This window comes from Malaclemys terrapin, chromosome 11 (genome assembly GCF_027887155.1).
Source record: "Malaclemys terrapin pileata isolate rMalTer1 chromosome 11, rMalTer1.hap1, whole genome shotgun sequence".
Taxonomy (NCBI): Eukaryota; Metazoa; Chordata; order Testudines; family Emydidae; genus Malaclemys; species Malaclemys terrapin.
The window spans coordinates 42,314,233-42,332,862 of record NC_071515.1 but is presented as its reverse complement, the minus strand read 5'-3'; the positions used below and the strand labels follow the sequence as shown (position 1 = coordinate 42,332,862).

At 42.2% G+C, this 18,630-nt stretch overlaps 1 protein-coding gene and 1 long non-coding RNA gene across 3 annotated transcripts in view; one reads left to right on the top strand and one right to left on the bottom strand.

Moving 5' to 3' along the window:
* Positions 1 to 6,692: 6,692 nt before the first annotated feature.
* Positions 6,693 to 18,630, bottom strand: part of LOC128845261 (uncharacterized) — a 22,436-nt gene continuing 10,498 nt past the window's right edge. The window contains exon 3 of the long non-coding RNA XR_008446638.1: positions 6,693 to 7,075. This is a non-coding gene — a long non-coding RNA (uncharacterized LOC128845261). The remainder of the gene's footprint in view (positions 7,076 to 18,630) is intronic.
* The window catches only part of KLHL23 (kelch like family member 23), a 12,660-nt gene continuing 5,197 nt past the window's right edge, over positions 11,168 to 18,630 (top strand). Inside the window, exons 1-3 of one of the 2 annotated variants that reach the window (XM_054043661.1) lie at positions 11,168 to 11,933; positions 12,963 to 14,177; positions 16,125 to 16,277. In XM_054043661.1, coding sequence (XP_053899636.1) covers positions 12,965 to 14,177; positions 16,125 to 16,277 — 1,366 coding nt within the window. In that variant the 5' untranslated portion in view covers positions 11,168 to 11,933; positions 12,963 to 12,964. The remainder of the gene's footprint in view (positions 11,934 to 12,962; positions 14,178 to 16,124; positions 16,278 to 18,630) is intronic. The other variant, XM_054043662.1, reaches the window with a different exon arrangement.

Below are 18,630 nucleotides of genomic sequence, written 5' to 3'. Positions count from 1 at the left end.
AAACATTTAATGTTCTTGACCCCTTTTTCAGTTACTGGCAGTGTTTTGTTTAAACAAAAATGTGTATATGTATTCGAATTTCACAGTGGATTGGAATATGATATAACTATTAGTGCAGGATGATAATACATGCTGTTATTTGTGGACTAGATCTGCCCTCTTCAGAATAGGGTATTATCCAACCTCAAAAGTGATGTAGTGACAAAAACACCACAAAGGTTTTATGAAATAAAACACAACATGCCTATGTGATTTACTTCATAGGCATATTTATTCCTCAAACAAACAAAAAAATGCACGTTATCCACACTTAATAGCATGCAATTCGGTATGTAAAATGCAAGAATACACTTGACTCTCCAAACTAGTCAATTGAGCCTAGCACTCTTTTTAGGTGTGCCCAAGGTACTGATACAGTTACCTGCTTATTTGCCCTTACAGCAGCTCACCTCTTCTGAAGTTTCAACAAAACTAACCTAAATGTGTTAAAAGCACATTTGCTCCCTACCTAACTGATGGACAGGCATGCAAATAATTTGTTACTACAAATAACTGAATAAATTAAGCCCCCTGGTACAATGAAAAAGAAAAGTCTTGCTGTAAATTACTGAAAGACCTTATGCTGGTAGGAAAAGTGAGAATAATTATTAAATATTAATGAAGGGTGTTTATAGTAGCAACTGAAGGCTGGTTTATAATCCCTTCTATCCTGCTATCATGTCATTTTTTTAGAAAGATGGTCAGTGCTAACAGTAGACTCAAAAATGTGAGTAATGATTCACTTTATTTTCAGTTCATGGTGAGTGCTTCATACATGAATTTTCTGGATGCTGGGTTGAGTAAAATGTGAGAATGGCTGAGCTGTGAACACAGAGTCTAAAACAGGGATGGCCAACCTGAGCCGAGAAGGAGCCAGAATTTACCAATGTACATTGCCAAAGAACCACAGAAATATGTCAGCAGCTCCCCATCAGCTCCATCCCCCCCTCCCCGCGCCTCCTGCACGACGATCAGCGCCTCCCTCTCCCTCCCCATCAGCTGTTTCATGGCATGCAGGAGGCTCTGCGGGGGGAGGAGTGAGGACACGGCAGGTTCAAGGGAGGGGGTGGGAAGGGTTGGAGTGGGGGCAGGGCCTGGGGCAGGACAAGGGGTTGAGCAGTGAGCATCCCCCAGCACATTGGAAAGTTGGCGCCTGCAGTTTCAGCCTCGGAGTCGGTGCCTATGCAGGGAGCCACGTATTAACTTCTGAAGAGCTGCATGTGCCCTGGAGCCACAGGTTGGCCACCCCTGGTTTAAAATATAAAATTGACAGACCCTCTATGATAGCAGTGATGCTGAGGGCCTCTCTGTCAAACCAGTCAATTTACACAGGTTGATGTAAACTGCTGCTGAACTTTCTGCAAAACGTAGCCCATAATTAACAAATAATCTAAAAGGACTGGAGAATTGGTGATGTGAAAGTGTTTCCCCTGGGATTTTCATTGTTATAGAAAAGTAGCTTCTGGTTAGAATAAAATATGATTTGTATTGTAGTGCATCGGAGCCTCAGTCATGGACCAGGACCTCATTATATTATGCGCTGTATAAAACACAATACCATCTAAATATAAGACAGATGGGGGAGTATATACAAGAAAACATTGAGACAGTATTGGTCCGCATGATCAACTGATCTCAGCACATCAGCACTTATCTGTTGTCAAGTTTTTTATAGTAATCGCCGCCGAAGAGAGTTAGTTAGTTTTGCGGATGTTTATAAGGCGCTCCTTCCAAAGGCAAGGGGTAACATGGGAGAAAGCTTGCAGGTGATTGTTTGAATATTTAATAAGTGGGTGATGGAGGCTGGGATCATGGATGAAAACATAATATGCAACCATAGAAAATATTGTGCCACTGTTGTAGCAGAGTGAGAAAGTATGGGTATTTATGGAATACAATAAACACAGCGCTAGATTTTTCAATTCTTACAGTGGTGGGCATTTTCTCCCACAAATAGTCTCATTGAAGTCAGTGGGTGAAACTCCATTGATTTCACTGGGGCCAAGATTTCATGTGGTGGGGATATTTGTGTGAATAAGTGCTAAATGTGAGTAATCTTTGCACAATCTGTCCCTTAATGCATTCAATAATGCAAAAATAATTATGAAATTGTTTACATTAAATATATTTACACTTAACTGTTAATACTTTAATCAAATATTTCAAATAATTTAACTTCTACATGACTATTCCTAACCATTGGTGCATCACCAAACTCATTGTTCCCATTATGCCCAGCTCCCATAAAGGAGCAAATAGACCCTAGTATACTTAGTGATTTCAATTTTAAAGTTCTAAGAACCTGAATTTCTGTCACCCTGCATCAAAAAGGGCTTAAACATCCACACACATCAGTTTTTAAAACATTTCTCTGCATGGTTATCAAGCACTTTCTCCAGTCTGTTTGCTGACAATGTTGTGTCACGGATCAATGGGAAGGCTGGTGGTGTCAAGTTTTAATGTTTGCTGGCTGTCGGTCATCTTGTAAATAAAATCCCGGTAGCTGGCAACTGAGAACCTGATGCTGCTACAACAGACAAGATGTTTGCATTCGTGCTACCAGAGCCTTCCACTCCCTCTGTGTAAAAATAGTTGTTTGAAAATTACTGTAGATCTAGTAGCTGTCTGTAGTATGTGTCTTTGTATTTGGGGGTTACTTGCTGTGTGCTGAGCTTGTGTGTGTCTGTCTGTTTGTTTGAAGGACTGTGTGCTGTGGCCGACAGTTGGAAGCTGTGAGCTTCTAAATAAGGTTTGAAATCTAGAAACCTCTGTTCATTGGCTGAGCCTTAGTCGGGGGGGGTGGGGGGCTATCAGGAAGGCCAGGGCTTTATAAAGCAGTGAGCAAGCGACCAGGGGCCACTAAGAGGGAGTTTCAAGAGGGAATTGGGAAGGGGGCGAGGTACACTTGCCATTCTTTAAAACCTTTAAACTAAACTTCTTGATTTAAACAAAACCCTATCATTAACCTAGGTAGCTGTAGGAGAGAATGCGAGGAGAAGCCCAGCAGCAGAGTGGGGGCTATCCTGTTTATTGCACTCAGTGTAGCATGTATGATTACCTGCCCTGTGGGCTGATGGCGTATGTGTGCATTTGGTGCAAGGAGCTCCTGGCCCTCAGAGACCGCGTACGGGCTTTGGAGGCCAGGGTAGGGGAACTGAAGGAGCTAAGGGAGGCAGAGAGGTATGTTGATGAGGCTTTCGGACACTGTAGATTTGTCCCACCTCCGGTCAGACAGCCACTGCGCTGTTAAGGAGGATGAAAGGCTTTGGGACCCTCCTTCCAGATGATGTTGGAGTATCCTCTCACACTGAGGTTACCTCTCCGGGGGAGGGAACTCCAGTCATTAGGAAAAGGCAGGTGTTAGTAATGGGAGATTCGATCATTAGAAACTTAGATAGCTGGGTTTGTGATGACCGGGAGAACCGTATGGTGACTTGCCTGCCTGGTGCGAAGGATGCGGATCTCTCAAGGCATCTAGATACACTTATGTGTAGTGCTGAGGAGGAACCGGTGGTCGTGGTACATGTAGGTACCAATGACATAGGGAAGGGTAGGAGAGATGTCCTGGAAGCCAAATTTAGGCTGCTAGGAAAGAGACTGAAATCCAGGACCGCTATGGTAGCATTCTCAGAAATGTTTCCAGTTCCACGCACAGGGCCAGGTAGGCAGGCAGAGCTTCAGAGTCTCAATGTGTGGATGAGACAGTGGTGTGGAGAAGAGTGTGGTGTTTAGATGCTGCATGTGATTATTGGAACTGGGAGCACTGGCTGTTGGGAGTCTGAAAGGACAGGAAACAGGAAGGAGGGGGGAGGAGTTGAGGAGGCTGGGAGAGTTACAGAGTGTGCAGCTACAGCTTGGAAAAGAGAATTCCACTGTAAATAAAGTTCTGTTGAAGTTGTTAATACTTTGCTTGGTGGATACAACAAAGAGGGGTTTAGATTTATTAGGAACTGGGAAACTTTTGGGATGGGGGAGCCTATACAGGAAGGTGGGCTCCACCTAAACCAAAGTGGATCCAGACTGCCGGCACTTAACATTAAAAAGGTTGCAGAGCAGTTTTTAAACTAACAGATGGGGGAAAGCTGATTGCTGCAGAGGGGCACGTGGATCAGACAGAGACTTCTCTTAGAGGAGAGTCTATTGATAGAGATTGTCTAGGTTTTAGTCAGGAGGAGAGGATGGAAGAGGATAAAGTATGGGCCAGGTCAGATGAGAAACATTCACATAAAAAAGAATCTGATACATCAGAAAAGGGCAGACAAAACAGAGACAAGTTTTTAAAGTGCTTGTACACAAATGCTAGAAGTCCAAATAATAAGATGGGTGAACTAGAGTGCCTCGTGTTAAAGGAGGATATTGATATAATAGGCATCACAGAAACCTGGTGGAGTGAGGACAATCAATGGGACACAATCATTCCGGGGTACAAAATATATCGGAAGAACAGAACAGGTCATGCTGGGGGGGAGTGGCACTATATGTGAAAGAAAATGTAGATTCAAATGAAGTAAAAATCTTAAATGAATCCACATGTTCCATAGAATCTCTATGGATAGTAATTCCATGCTCTAATAAGAATATAACAGTAGGATCTATTATCGACCACCTGACCAGGACAGTGACAGTGATGAAATGCTAAGGGAGATTAGAGAGGCTATCAAAATAAAGAACTCAATAATAGTGGGGTATTCAATTATCCCCATATTGACTGGGTACGTCACCTCAGGATGAAATGCAGAGACAAAATTTCTCGATACTTTAAATGACTGCTTCTTGGAGCAGCTGGTACAGGAACCCTCAAGGGCAGAGGCAATTCTTGATTTAGTCCTGAGTGGAGCACAGGATCTGAACCAAGAGGTAACTGTAACAGGACGGTCAGGACCGGTTGGAAATAGTGACGATAATATAATAACATTTAACATTCCTGTGGTGGGAAGAACACCTCTACAGCCCAACTGTGGCATTTAATTTCAGAAAGGGGAACTATGCAAAAATGAGGAGGTTAGTTAAACAGAAATTAAAAGGTACAGTGACTAGAGTGAAATCCCTGCAAGCTGCATGGACACTTTTCAAAGACACCATAATAGAGGCCCAACTTAAATGTATACCCCAAATTAAAAAAACACAGTAAAATAACTAAAAAAGAGCCACCGTGGCTTAACAACCATGTAAAAGAAGCAGTGAGAGATAACAAGGCATCTTTTAAAAAGTAGAAGTCAAATCCTAGTGAGGTAAATATAAAGGAGCATAAACACTGCCAAATTAAGTGTAAAAACGTAATAAGAAAAGTCAAAAAGAAGTTTGAAGAACAGCTAGCCAAAAACTCAAAAGGTAATAACAAAATGTTTTTTAAGTATATCAGAAGCAGGAAGCATGCTAAACAACCAGTGGGGCCCCTGGATGAGCTAGATACAAAAGGAGCACTTAAAGACGAAGAGAAACTAAATTAATTCTTTGCTTCAGTCTTCACGGCTGAGGATGTTAGGGGGATTCCCAAACCTGAGCCGTCCTTTGTAGGTGAGAAATCTGAGGAATTGTCACAGATTGAAGTGTCACGAGAGGAAGTTTTGGAATTAATTGATAAACTTAATAGTAACAAGTCACCGGGACCAGATGGCATTCACCCAAGAGTTCTGAAAGAACTCAAATTTGAAATTGCGGAACTATTAACTAAGGTTTGTAACCTGTCCTTTAAATCGGCTTCTGTACCCAATGACTGGAATATAGGTAATGTAACGCCAATATTTAAAAAGGGCTCTAGAGGTGATCCCGGCAATTATAGACCGGTAAGTCTAATGTCAGTACTGCGCAAATTAGTTGAAACAATAGTAAAGAATAAAATTGTCAGACACATAGAAGAACATAAATTGTTTGGCAAAAGTCAACATGGTTTCTGTAAAGGGAAATCATGTCTTACTAATCTATTAGAGTTCTTTGAAGGGGTCAACAAATGTGGACAAGGGGGATCCAGTGGACATAATGTACTTAGATTTCCAGAAAGCCTTTAACAAGGTCCCTCACCAAAGGCTCTTATGTAAATTAAGTTGTCATGGGATAAGAGGGAAGATCATTTCATGCATTGAGAACTGGTTAAAACACAGGGAACAAAGGGTAGGAATAAATGGTAAATTTTCCGAATGGAGAGGGGTAACTAGTGGTGTTCCCCAAGGGTCAGTCCTAGCACCAATCCTGTTCAACTTATTCATAAATGATCTGGAGAAAGGGGTAAACAGTGAGGTGGCAAAGTTTGCAGATTATACTAAACTGCTCAAGATAGTTAAGACCAAAGCAGACTGTGAAGAACTTCAAAAACTTCTCACAAAACTAAGTGATTGGGCAACAAAATGGCAAATGAAATTGAATGTAGATAAATGTAAAGTAATGCACACTGGAAAAAAATAACCCCAACTATACATACAATATGATGGGGGCTAAATTAGCTACAACTGATCAGGAAAGAGATTTTGGAGTCATTGTGGATAGTTCTCTGAAAACGTCCACGCAGTGTGCAGCGGCAGTCAAAAAAGCAAACAGGATGTTAGGAATCATTAAAAAAGGGATAGAGAATAAGACAGAGAATATCTTATTGCCCTTATATAAATCCATGGTACTCCCACATCTTGAATACTGTGTACAGATGTGGTCTCCTCATCTCAAAAAAGATATACTGGCATTAGAAAAGGTTCAGAGAAGGGCAACTAAAATGATTAGGGGTTTGGAACGGGTCCCAACCTGTGGAACTCCTTGCCTGAGGAGGTTGTGAAGGCTAGAACTATAACAGGGTTTAAAAGAGAACTAGATAAATTCATGGAGGTTAAGTCCATTAATGGCTATTAGCCAGGATGGGTAAGGAATGGTGTCCCTAGCTCTGTTTGTCAGAGGGTGGTAATGGATGGCAGGAGAGAGATTACTTGATCATTACCTGTTAGGTTCACTCCCTCTGGGGCACCTGGCATTGGCCACTGTTGGTAGACAGGATACTGGGCTGGATGGACCTTTGGTCTGACCCACTATGGACATTCTTATGTTCTTAAGCCTTAAATAAAGTAACATGATTGAACAGTCATTGCCAGTGTCACTGCTAGTATATGTTAACTCATAAAAATATAAACATAAGCCCTGGAAACCTTCATTTTAAAAATAAGATTTAAACTGGGAGCCAAACAAAACACAACTGCATTATTTAATTTGCATTATTTAACTAGGTTTATTAACTTTAATTCCCCAAGCAATAAAACCTGAAAGACCCTGCCCATACATTTTCACTTCCATGGTTCACATTTCACCTTCATTTTGTTAACATTTCTACAGGCATGACCTTCAGCACTTTTCATGCCTATTTTACAGTTGAAACTCAGTGTTAAAATTGAGGTGAATCTTTTACATAGTTTAGTTTGCAACCAATGAACAATATTTTTGCATGCATTCCTTTTGTCTACTTTGGCTTTTGTAATCTAGTGTGATATGGAGAAGCTCTTATTCTCTTTGGAAAGGTCAGTGCTGGCTACTCTCCTTTAGAGTAGTTGCAGACCACTAGATTTAATAAAAGAAATTAAATTAAAATTTCAAGTTGTTCTGTTCAAATTCCAATACTGTAGTGTCTGTGTACCTTCTAGTAATGCATTAAGGGATGTGACTAGCTGTCATGTGTGATTCTTTCTTTTCCCTGTTTTTCCTAAGAAGGAAATTGTGTTTTAAATATAGTTTTTAGTTTGTCTACTGTTGTCAAGTATTTACCTTAAAAGTCTGCTTTATAGACTTGGAGTAGAAATTAGTCACCAGGGGCAAGGGGGATTTGTCACCCTGCCTAACCTGGCTGGTGATGCAATGCAAGGCTCAATTGTTTAGCTTTGCACAATAGTAAGACTTTGAATGGGACACCATCAGAGGCAATGGCAAACAACTGAAACGCCTTAAAGGTAAAAAAGAAACATTACAAAGCCCTTACCCATTCTGACAGGCTGTTTATAATGCTAAGTTTACTAGTTTTCGGAGATGGTGGGGGCGGGGGAGGAGAGGGGGCGCAAGGTGGAAGTTTCGCCTAGGGCACAAAATATCCTTGCACCGGCCCTGACTGTGCTCTATTTTTATTAGTAAAGTCCAACTCAAAGAAGTGCATGTTGAACTAGGAAAGGGAAAGTTGCAAAGTTTGTGATGGTTGTTAGATCCTGTGGAGGGTTTGTTAAACGGTCTTGGACTAGACCCTGGGAAAGTGCCATCTCATCTAGAAATCAGCTTTGCCGTCAGGGTATTATTATTTATTTAGAATTTATTTGGCATTTAGACAGTTTCATTGTGCCACAGGAACAGAGTTGTCAACAATGATCCTCATCTTGCAGATTTAGTTTATTTACCGGTCACATGTTCCAGGCCCAGATCGTTAAGCACTTTGGGTGAAACCCTGGCTCCACTGAAGTCAAGGAGAGTCTTGCCATTGACTTCAAAAGGGCAGGATTTCCCCTCTTGACAATAAGGACTGAGATCTTGAATAGAATCTGAAGAAGTGAGGTTCTTACCCACGAAAGCTTATGCTCCCAGTACTTCTGTTAGTCTTAAAGGTGCCACAGGACCCTCTGTTGCTTTTTACAGATTCAGACTAACACGGCTACCCCTCTGATACTTGAATAGAATGTGATATTCTGCAGTGATATTTCATTGTCCATGTGATCATTTGTCCTCTATCTTTGAACATTGCTGTGGCTTTATAGCTTGGCACTTTACAACTAAAAAATCCAAGGTTGGATAAGTATTCAAAATAGTTATTGCTACCCACTGAAGGAACTATAGCTACATCAGGAAGTGTACTCATTCTTTGTTATTAAATCTCTTAACTTAGCATTTGTGAAAGGTGTTTGACAGGAAAAATAGCATAGGGACTTTCAGGTCTCCTGTTAATCCACAATTAAGTGTGTGAAAAGATTTTATGATTTCCACTGAAGCATCCAGCATCTATTCTATATAGGTTTTTGTACTGCCTTCATTACCATAATATCCAAGCACCTTCCAGTTATGCATTAATCAATGTGATTAACATGTGCCACATGTGGTTAATTTTCTCTCTCATCCTCTCCCCAAGAAGGAAATTGGTGTGCAGCGTAGTGTTTTGGTGGGGTTTGATTTTTGTTAATGAAATATGTACATGTGCCATGTGTTTGTTAGAGAAGGAAAGGACAAAAATGCATTTTGCTCTTAGAGCACAAGGTGGTGGGGTTTATGATGGTCCTTAGTTCCTGTGGGAATTCACTCCACAGTCTGGACCTGGCTCCTGAGAAAGCTCTGTCCTCTGCATAGACAAGCTTTACACTTGAGACAGAAAGTTCTATTGCACCTGAGGAATGGAGCTTTGCTGTGCACAAGACATTGATCATCTTGAAGATAAGAACTGAGATCTTGAACTTGACTTGATATTCTATCAAAAACCAATGTAGAGAGCAGAGGACAGGTCTGATGTGCTCACAGCATCCTGTGTTGGTGAAGAGATGCACTGCAACGTTCTGTACTAGCTGGAGTTTCCTAAGGGCTGATTGCTTCATGCTTAGGTGTTGCATTGCTGTAATCCATCTGAAAGGTGACAAAGTCAAAGACACATATAATCAAGGCCAGGTCATTATCTGCCAGGATTGGGTGGAGTCTCATACCCAGACAGAGATGGTAGAAAGCATTACTTGTAAATGGGGCTATGTGAGAGCTTAGTGTCAGCAATGAATCTATGAGCCCTTGTAAACTGTGGACTGAACTGACCAATTGTGGGTATAAGACTTCAATCAAAGGACTCTCCACTGTGGCTGCAAAAGTTCTCACAGTTCTTTCCTCTGACAATCAGCATCACCTCTGTCTTGCTTCTGTTCAGCTATAATCAGCTGTTCTTCATCCATGAACTGAGCTTGTCCAAGCACTGGGCCATCTTGGTGATAGTGGTGTATGTGCTGAAGGATAAGTAGAGTTGTGTGTCATCTGCATCCTCTCCCCATTTAAATCCCTTCTTTAAGATTCACTTTTTCTCTGATACCCACAAGAAGTGCACCAAAAATAATAAAAAATAAATTTTAAATCTCTCCCCTTCCCAAGTTATCCAATCCCTTAGGCTTCACAATGCCTTCTGTTTTTTTTGTGTGTTTGTCTTTCACACTGTAAATTCCAAGGGGCAGCACGTGATCAAGTAGGAATTTCTGTAATATTTTTATGAAGCCTATGGGTGCCTCAGTTTCCCCTATTTGCTGCAGTGTTACCTGAGGGGAGGACTGTTTGCTGTCTGGGCAAGCTAAAACACAGGTGTGAATGGCACCTCGCTGTCTGGGGTCTTACGTCCTATGTCAGTGGAGCTCTTGATAAGAATAGTAAATCCAATTGCCCAGACGTGGACATTTAGTAACCAGAGACCCAAAGAGATATGGACTTCCCCGCCTCTCAGCACGGAGGCCGAGCAACATCTCCCCAGCTCGGGAACAAAGGACTGGGGAGTAGAAGTTAAGTGTGGGCTGCAGGAAGCCATCAGGATGCACCTGAATCTGGACAAAGATAGGTGTGAGGCACAGAGCTTTGGGCTCTGTGCTGAACGGGATGGACTATGCTGTAATTTGCTTTTCTCTATTTTCTTTTTTCTGTTTTACAATGCTGGCTGAGTGTCACAGAGGAGGCACTTTGCTTCCCAAGATTGTACATGTCTCCCTAAGAGGTTGCCTTTAGTTGGACTCACTGAACGGCACTCTGAGTGTGAAGTGGCGTGCTGAAGGACTAGAGGTCCAGCCTAAGGAGGCAGTGAAGCCACATGGCTTGTCCTAGAGATCTCTAGGGAGGGCCTGGCTCTCTGACTGTTCCAAAGCTGGGGTCCTAGCACCAGTCCTTTGGAGCCATGACACAGCAACTCTCTTATTTTATGTTTTCTACAGCACTGAACTCATTGCTGGCACTTAGCAAATAAATAATTGACCTGCTCTAAGAATGTTTTTCTCCAGTCCTTCCAGTTTCAAGGGAGCCTTGGCTCTCTGGTTTTGATAGACAGCATTCATTATAAACCCAGAATTACTTCTGCTCCAGCCATATTTAGGATTACTAGTGCTGATAATTATTTACACTAGGAAAAAAGAATCAACATGATGAGAATAGTAGACCGAGTTGTGACATGTCTACATGACACCTAGACATGATGAGAAGAGTCATTTACACCTACAGAAAGGGAACTCCGTAGCTACTTCGGTTTCCTGCATGGATCATTTGCTGTGTCCCTCATGAGGAGTCTGTCACACTCTGTCCCACATGGGCAGTGGGAGGTTGAGAGCCATGACGTGGGGAGCTCTCCGCATGCCCAGGCCAAGCCCTCAGAGTGCCTCGACACATGAGGAGAGGATCCCACCGGGGCAGGTTACAAGTCACTTGGAGCAATTAACCTTGCTGCGTCTGTAGCCTTCGCTGTTTGCGGTGTTCGGCTGAGCAGCGTCTGGGCGCGTTGCAGGAGAGGCTGATGCGGGCCCTGGCAGGTGCTGGGGGGATGCTCGCTGCGAGGGCCACTGTGCGGAACTGTGCCTGATTGCGTGTCACTGAGCTGCTCGCCTGGGAAAGCTGCAGCGGCCCCAGCCCCTGCCCCGGCAGGAGCCCACCCCACAGTCCGGCTACTGCCCCCCTGCGCCAGGCGCAGCCGCAGCTGTAGGAGCGGGGCGCTGGTGTCTCGCGGGGGCGCGGTGACCTTGAGGAGGGGGCGCTGCCGGGCTGGGAGCAGCGAGAGGAGGGGAGACAGCTGCGACACCGACACGGGGCCGGAGCTGCCCCTCAGCTCATCAGCCGCCTCCCGTGGGCAGGCCGCGGCGGCGCCTCTCTCCCGAATATGGTCAAGGGGCAGCTGCCCGCCGCCTGAGTTCGGCCCCAGCCCAGCCTCGGCGGCCGCCTCAGACAGAGCGGTAAGTAGCGCGGCGGTCTCGGCCCGCGCGCTGGGCGGGCAGCGCTGCTGGGGCGCGAGGCGTTACCCCGCCCGCGCTGCGAGCCGACAGCGCCACCCCCGCGGCGCGTGGCTGCGGGTGGGTTTTGCTGGCCGCCTCCCCGCTGCCGCAGGGCCGATGGCCGAGGGTCCTCGCGGGATCCCCCTGCGTTCTCCTGGCTCTGTCGCCGAGGGGCTCCAGCAGGCTGGCCGTGGGGATGGACAGGCGCTGCCGATCCAGGGTCTGCAGCAGCAGCGCGGGCTTCCCCGCCGTGCTCCTCCAACCCGGAGCAGGACGAGCCGAGCCCAGCCCAGCTGTCGTGTCGGGGCTTCAGGCTGAGTCCGTGGTGTGACTGAGGCTGCCTGCAACGGGAGCCCCTTTGTGCTAGTGGGCTGAGCCACTAGGAGCTGGCACCCAGTGCTGCAAGGGCCGGCTCCACGTCCCCTTTGAGTTCCCCGCGCGCCCAGTTGCCACTCCACTCCACCCCGAGGGCTGTGCGATACTCTCCGTTGGCGCTTCCCGCGCGATTTTAGTACTGACATAGGCACCAGCTCTCCTACAATGCGCTGGAGTTGGACATTTGGTCTCTAGGCAGCTTGGACTCCACATGGAGATCGATTTAAAATGTTAAGATATATGGGTTTCAGGTATCTCTTCACGTGCCATATTTGCGTTGTGAGAGATCTGTTTTTCTGTGCGCATTCTGGCAGTACGAAGTCAAATATTTTCAATAGCAAAGTCTGTCACGGACCCGTTATTAGAAGGAGGAAAGGAGACTCATCCATATGCATCGAGTTTACTATCCCTCTTGATGTGGTTGAATATGTATAAAGCCACGAATAAAACCTTATTTGAAAATGCGTGTGATTCTGCTTAGTGACTGGGAAATATTTTGCCTTTGGGACTGCAGCGTTGATACAATGTACACGGACAATTAACACATTCAGCGCTGACTACCCAAGGCAATTTGCATAACTGAAAACTGCCCCCTTTTGTTTGACTTTATTCCAGCGATGGCTCTGATCGGAGAAGAGGACTACACCTATATTTACAACGATCTTTCTCACCCTGTGGACTTCCTGCAGGCTTTCAGAACATTTTACCGGGATGGCTTATTTGCTGACATTACTCTTCAGTGTGCGTCTGGTGTGACCTTCCTTTGCCACAAAGCTGTTTTAGCTGCTTGTAGCAATTATTTTAAGGCAATGTTCACAGCTGACATGAAAGAAAAATCTAAAAATCAGATCAAACTTCCTGGGCTCAGCCACACTATATTGGAGGCTCTTGTGAATTATGCATACACATCACAAATCCAAATAACAGAGAGAAATGTTCAAAGTCTCCTCCAAGCTGCGGATCTACTCCAGTTTGTGTCAGTAAAGAAAGCCTGTGAGCAGTTTCTGGTAAGGCATGTAGATACCGTCAACTGCATAGGGATGCACTCCTTCGCAGAGTATCACCTTTGTTCAGAGCTAGAGAAAGAATCTAGGAGGATATTGTTATCAAGATTTGAAGAAGTGTGGAGGCAGGAAGAATTTCTGGATATCAGCTGTGAGAAACTCCTGTTTATTCTCTCCAGAGAGAATCTCAATGTTTGGAAAGAAGAGGCAGCCATAGAACCTGTAGTTAAATGGATAGCATATGATGTGGAGAAAAGAATTGAATGCATTTTTGATCTGCTGAACTGCCTCAAAATAGATTTAAATGAAATATATTTAAGATCAGCCTTAAGCTTACGAAAGAAACACCAGCTTAATGAAAACAAGATAAGGTCTCTGATATACAATGCATTAAACACCAACCCAAAAGACATTTCCAAAAGGCCCACAGCAGCTATGTATGTGATTGGAGGATATTACTGGCATCCTTTATCAGAAGTCCATGTGTGGGATCCTTTAACTAATGCTTGGATACAGGGAACGGACATGCCTGATCACACAAGGGAGAGCTATGGGATCACTAGTTTGGGACCCAACATTTATGTAACCGGGGGCTATAGAACTGACAACATAGAAGCCCTTGATATTGTGTGGATATATAACAGTGAAACTGACCAATGGACAGAAGGCTGCCCCATGCTTAATGCAAGGTACTATCATTGTGCAGTTACCTTGGGCGGCTGTGTCTATGCTTTGGGGGGCTACAGAAAAGGGGCTCCAGCACAAGAAGCAGAATTCTATGATCCTTTAAAAAAGAAATGGGTTTCCATTGCAAACATGATCAAAGGTATGTAACCTTTCCCATGGTTGCCTCAATGTCTGTCCTTTTTCACTTGTCACTTGTAAACTCTACAGCCACATTTAGGGCAAACAGCTCCATAGAAGTACCAAGCCCATTGAAGTAAATGGGAGTTTTCCCATTAACTTTAATGGGTTTCGGTTTAGGTCTTTATTAGCCAAACCACTTGAAACATCCAAATATCTGAACTCTGTACATTACTGTATCCAACAACACTAATGTAAATTTACAGGTAGTATGTTCAGTTTAATGTTACCTTCTCTTGAGCAAAATTTCTGTATAAGGTATAGAAAAGTCACTATACAATTTCAGCCCTTCTGGTGCTGAATGGACCTTCAGAAAGTGACTTGTGGAACCAGAAGCTGAGTTCCAATAAAATTATCATAATATTTTGATTCAGATTGTACTCTAATGAAAATATCATTTAACTTTAGCTCCAATGGATGGTAATTACTTTGTATCCAAACAGCAGTTAAGTTCTATCTGATAAAAACTTCTGATCAGAATAACAAATTCCAGGTATCACAATGTTTACAATTGTGATCCATTTCTTTATAGCCACATTTCCATCATTCATAACTTCTGTTCATGTAATTTTATCACATCTCTGCATTATCAGTCCAGGGCTTTTAATTAGGTCCTTGGTGGGAAGATGAAAAATGCCAGCAATTTATTCTACAGATTGAAAAACATTTGATTTGCTTAGTTATTTTTAAATTTTGAATTTGAACTATTGCAAAGAGTAAACTGTATTATCTTGTTATCAAAGATAATGCAAGTAAAAAAAATCTGAATTAAATCACTGCATAATGTTTTTTTTAAATGACATATTCTCTCTTTTATAAGCAGTCTGTAAAATACAAAACACCTAGAAAATGGATAATGACAATGTTGAAAATCAGTAAAATTCATACTGCTCATGCAGCCATTACTTAGATGTCCTTTTACTATAAACCATTATTCTTCTTGATCTTATTTATTGCTAATTTATAAAGGAGTAGAATATTAGAATATTAGAATTATACTATAAACTATTTTTTCTGTTTTGTATAGGTGTTTTCTCTCTTGTGTTTTAGAAGCTTAAAAACATAATTTCCTTGCTGATTTTTGTCCATATTAATTTGGCAAGCATTCATTTTTGTTACTATTTTTTTAATGGAGATAAAGTTGACATGTCTCCAATTTGTTTACTTCCTTGTTTGTACAACAGCATCATTAATGATGTCACTCAGAGGATTAAAATAGTAGAAATGATTCTGTAAGTTGCTGAGTAACCTCAATTCCCATTGAAGATTTTCTTGGTAAAGAAATTATTATTTTAAAATGGTATTTAAAATTCTCTATGAAATTAAAATAATTTTAAAATAAGTTAAATTTCCATCCTAACCTTGACAGTGCTTCTGTAATGTATGCAGTGTTGTTGTAGCCATGTGGGTCCCAAGATACTGGAGAGAAGGTGGGTGAGGTAATATCTTTTATTGGACCAACTTCTGTTGGTGAGAGAGACAAGCTGTGATATCTTTGCCAGGCCTGAAGAAGAGCTCTGTCTTGCTCACCAACAGAAATTGGTCCAATAAAAGATATTACCTCACCCACCTTATCAGTGTTACTTTAAGTACTGCAAAACGAGGTACCTAAAATATAAAGGTTACACATGGCTTTTGTGTGGTCTGAAAAGATGGATTGCTATTAATATGCAATAAAATTTGTAAGAAGCTTTATTGTTTTAGTTTACTTTTCCTTATATTGACAAGATAAGGTGTCATAAGAGTTCTCTCTGGTGCTTTTATTACACATTCATTTACATACCCTGAAGAATAATTTTATACTAAAATATTAATTAAGAAGTAACTTCAACTTTGTATTATTGATGGAAGTGGCAGTGAGTATTCTGCAGAATCTGAAGGTGTGCTGTGAATTTTATACTATAAATAGGTGTTGGAAATGCCACAGCCTGTGTCCTGTGTGAAGTCATCTATGTAATTGGAGGCCACTATGGTTACAGGGGAAGCTGCACCTATGACAAAATTCAGAGCTACCATTCAGGTAGCAATGAATGGAGAATAGTCACTACAAGTCCACATCCAGGTAAACAGAAACACTTCCCTACGGAATATAGAATTTGACTTTGGTTACTTCTAGTTGGAAGTTTTAATGATCTTTGTCATTGCTTTAGATAATGTTTGTGACGTTGCAGTCTATATGGTTTTATAAAAATATGATAATAAGTGAATATAATGTAACTGGGATATGCTTCATGCAAAAGATCTCTTGTAAGGTATCATTACAAAGCTTATAATCTACTGAGTGTGATCATCCTATTTGTATAAATGTACAACTCTTGTATCTAAAACTAGAAATATAAAATATAACTCTGAGGGCTTATTGTAATTATGCAAAGTGTGGGCCATTAATGGTGGTTTGGAATCTTGATGACTCCCATTAACCAGGACCATTGTCTGCAGATGGCTGTGTTTTAGCTGCGAGTCTTCCTGTATATGTGTGTGCTGACAAGTGGGCAATGAAGTCTTACAGTGACATGTGATCATGTCACCTGAACTGGAATCCATCTTTAACCTGGTGCTTTTTCAGTGAGGGGGGGGTGGAAACCCAGAGGGACAAAGGGTTCCTGCCTTATGCAAAAGATATATAAAGGGGTGGAACAGAACAAAGGTGGGGAGAGAGCCATCATGAAGAATCCCCTAGCTACCACCTAAGCTGGAACAAGAGCTGTACCAGGGGAAGGAATTGTGCCCAGGCCTGGAAGGTGTCCAGTCTGAGGAAAAAACATACTGAAGCATCTCTAAGGGTGAGATTATCGGTATTTAGTTTGATTAGACATAGATTTGCGCATTTTCTTTTACTTTGTTCTGTCTGTTACTACTTGGAACCACTTAAATCCTACTTTCTGTATTTAATAAAATCACTTTTTACCTATTAATTAACTCAGAGTATGAATTAATACCTGGGGGAACAAACAACTGTGCATATCTCTCTATCAGTGTTATAGAGGCGAACAATTTATGAGTTTACCCTGCATAAACTTTATACAGGGTAAAACGGATTTATTTGGGTTTAGACCCCATTGGGAGTTGGGCATCTGAGTGCTAAAGACAAGCACACTTCTGTGAGCTGTTTTCAGGTAAACCTGCGGCTTTGGGGCAAGTAATTCAGACCCTGGGTCTGTGTTGGAGCAGACGGGAGTGTCTGGCTCAGCAAGACAGGGTGCTGGAGTCCTGAGCTGGCAGGGAAAACAGGAATAGAAGTAGTCTTGGCACATCAGTTGGCAGCTCCCAAGGGGGTTTCTGTGATCCCACCCGTCACAATGTTCTTTTGTAAAGAGAATAAGCTTCAAGTGGTGCAATGCATTCTAAATCGCTGTAAGGTTAATAGCTAGCAAAATATTTGATCAGTAAGCCAGCAAATAAATGTTTAATGTTAATGTAGTATGAAAAATGTTAAAATATTATAAGGTTGTTTGCTGTGTTGTAGCTGTGCTGGTCTCAGGAAATGAGTGAGACAAGGTAGGTAAAGTAGTATCTTTGCTTCCTTCCCCAAACCTGAAAAAGAGCTCTGTGTAGCTCAAAAGCTTGTACCTTCCACCAACAGAAGCCAATCCAATAAAAAAGTATTACCTCATCTATCTTGTCTCTCTAAAAATATTATAGAAAGGGAAAATAAGAGTTATATTCAGAGAAAACATTCTAAATGTATGACCAAAATCACTTTTTAATGCACATTTTGAATTGGTTTCTATGTACAGTTTGGGAGGGGAACATACGAGTTTTATATTTTAAAGATTTGCATTATAGAACTTTTAACAATATTTAAAAATAAGTGTCCTGAGTGTACTGAAATGTAGGTGAAGTGTTATTTCATTGTTCTTATTTTTATTTTTGTTTTCTTATTTGTGTGCATCTGCATTTTTATGACTGTGAAGTTTAATAGGGCATTAGCATTAAAGACAGTATAGAAGATAAATTATTGTTTTAGCAATCCCTAATGCATACATTCAGTAGCAGTATAACTTGGTTGTTAATTACTATAAAACCCCTTTGTTGGAGAAGGTGCTCCTGGTCACGTTTTCATTTTAAACCTTTCCAGCATGTACTTCATGATGACAGCTGTGTACTCATGTTATACACATCTTTGCTGGAGTGGAGTTTTATGAGAGAGCTCTCCCACTGACAAAAAACTTTCACCCCCAACGAGTGGCGGTAGCTTTGCAGGCAGGAGAGCTCTCCTGCCAACAAAGCACTGTTCACACCGGCACTTTTCGTCGGCAAAACTTTTGTCATTTGGGGTGTGTGTTTTTTTTCCACACAACTGAACGACAAAAGTTTTGTCGTTCAGGTTCCAGTGTAGACAAAGTCTTAGGCCTTGTCAACACTTAAAACGCTACAACTGCGCAACTGCATCGCTGTCTCACTTCAGTGTAGAC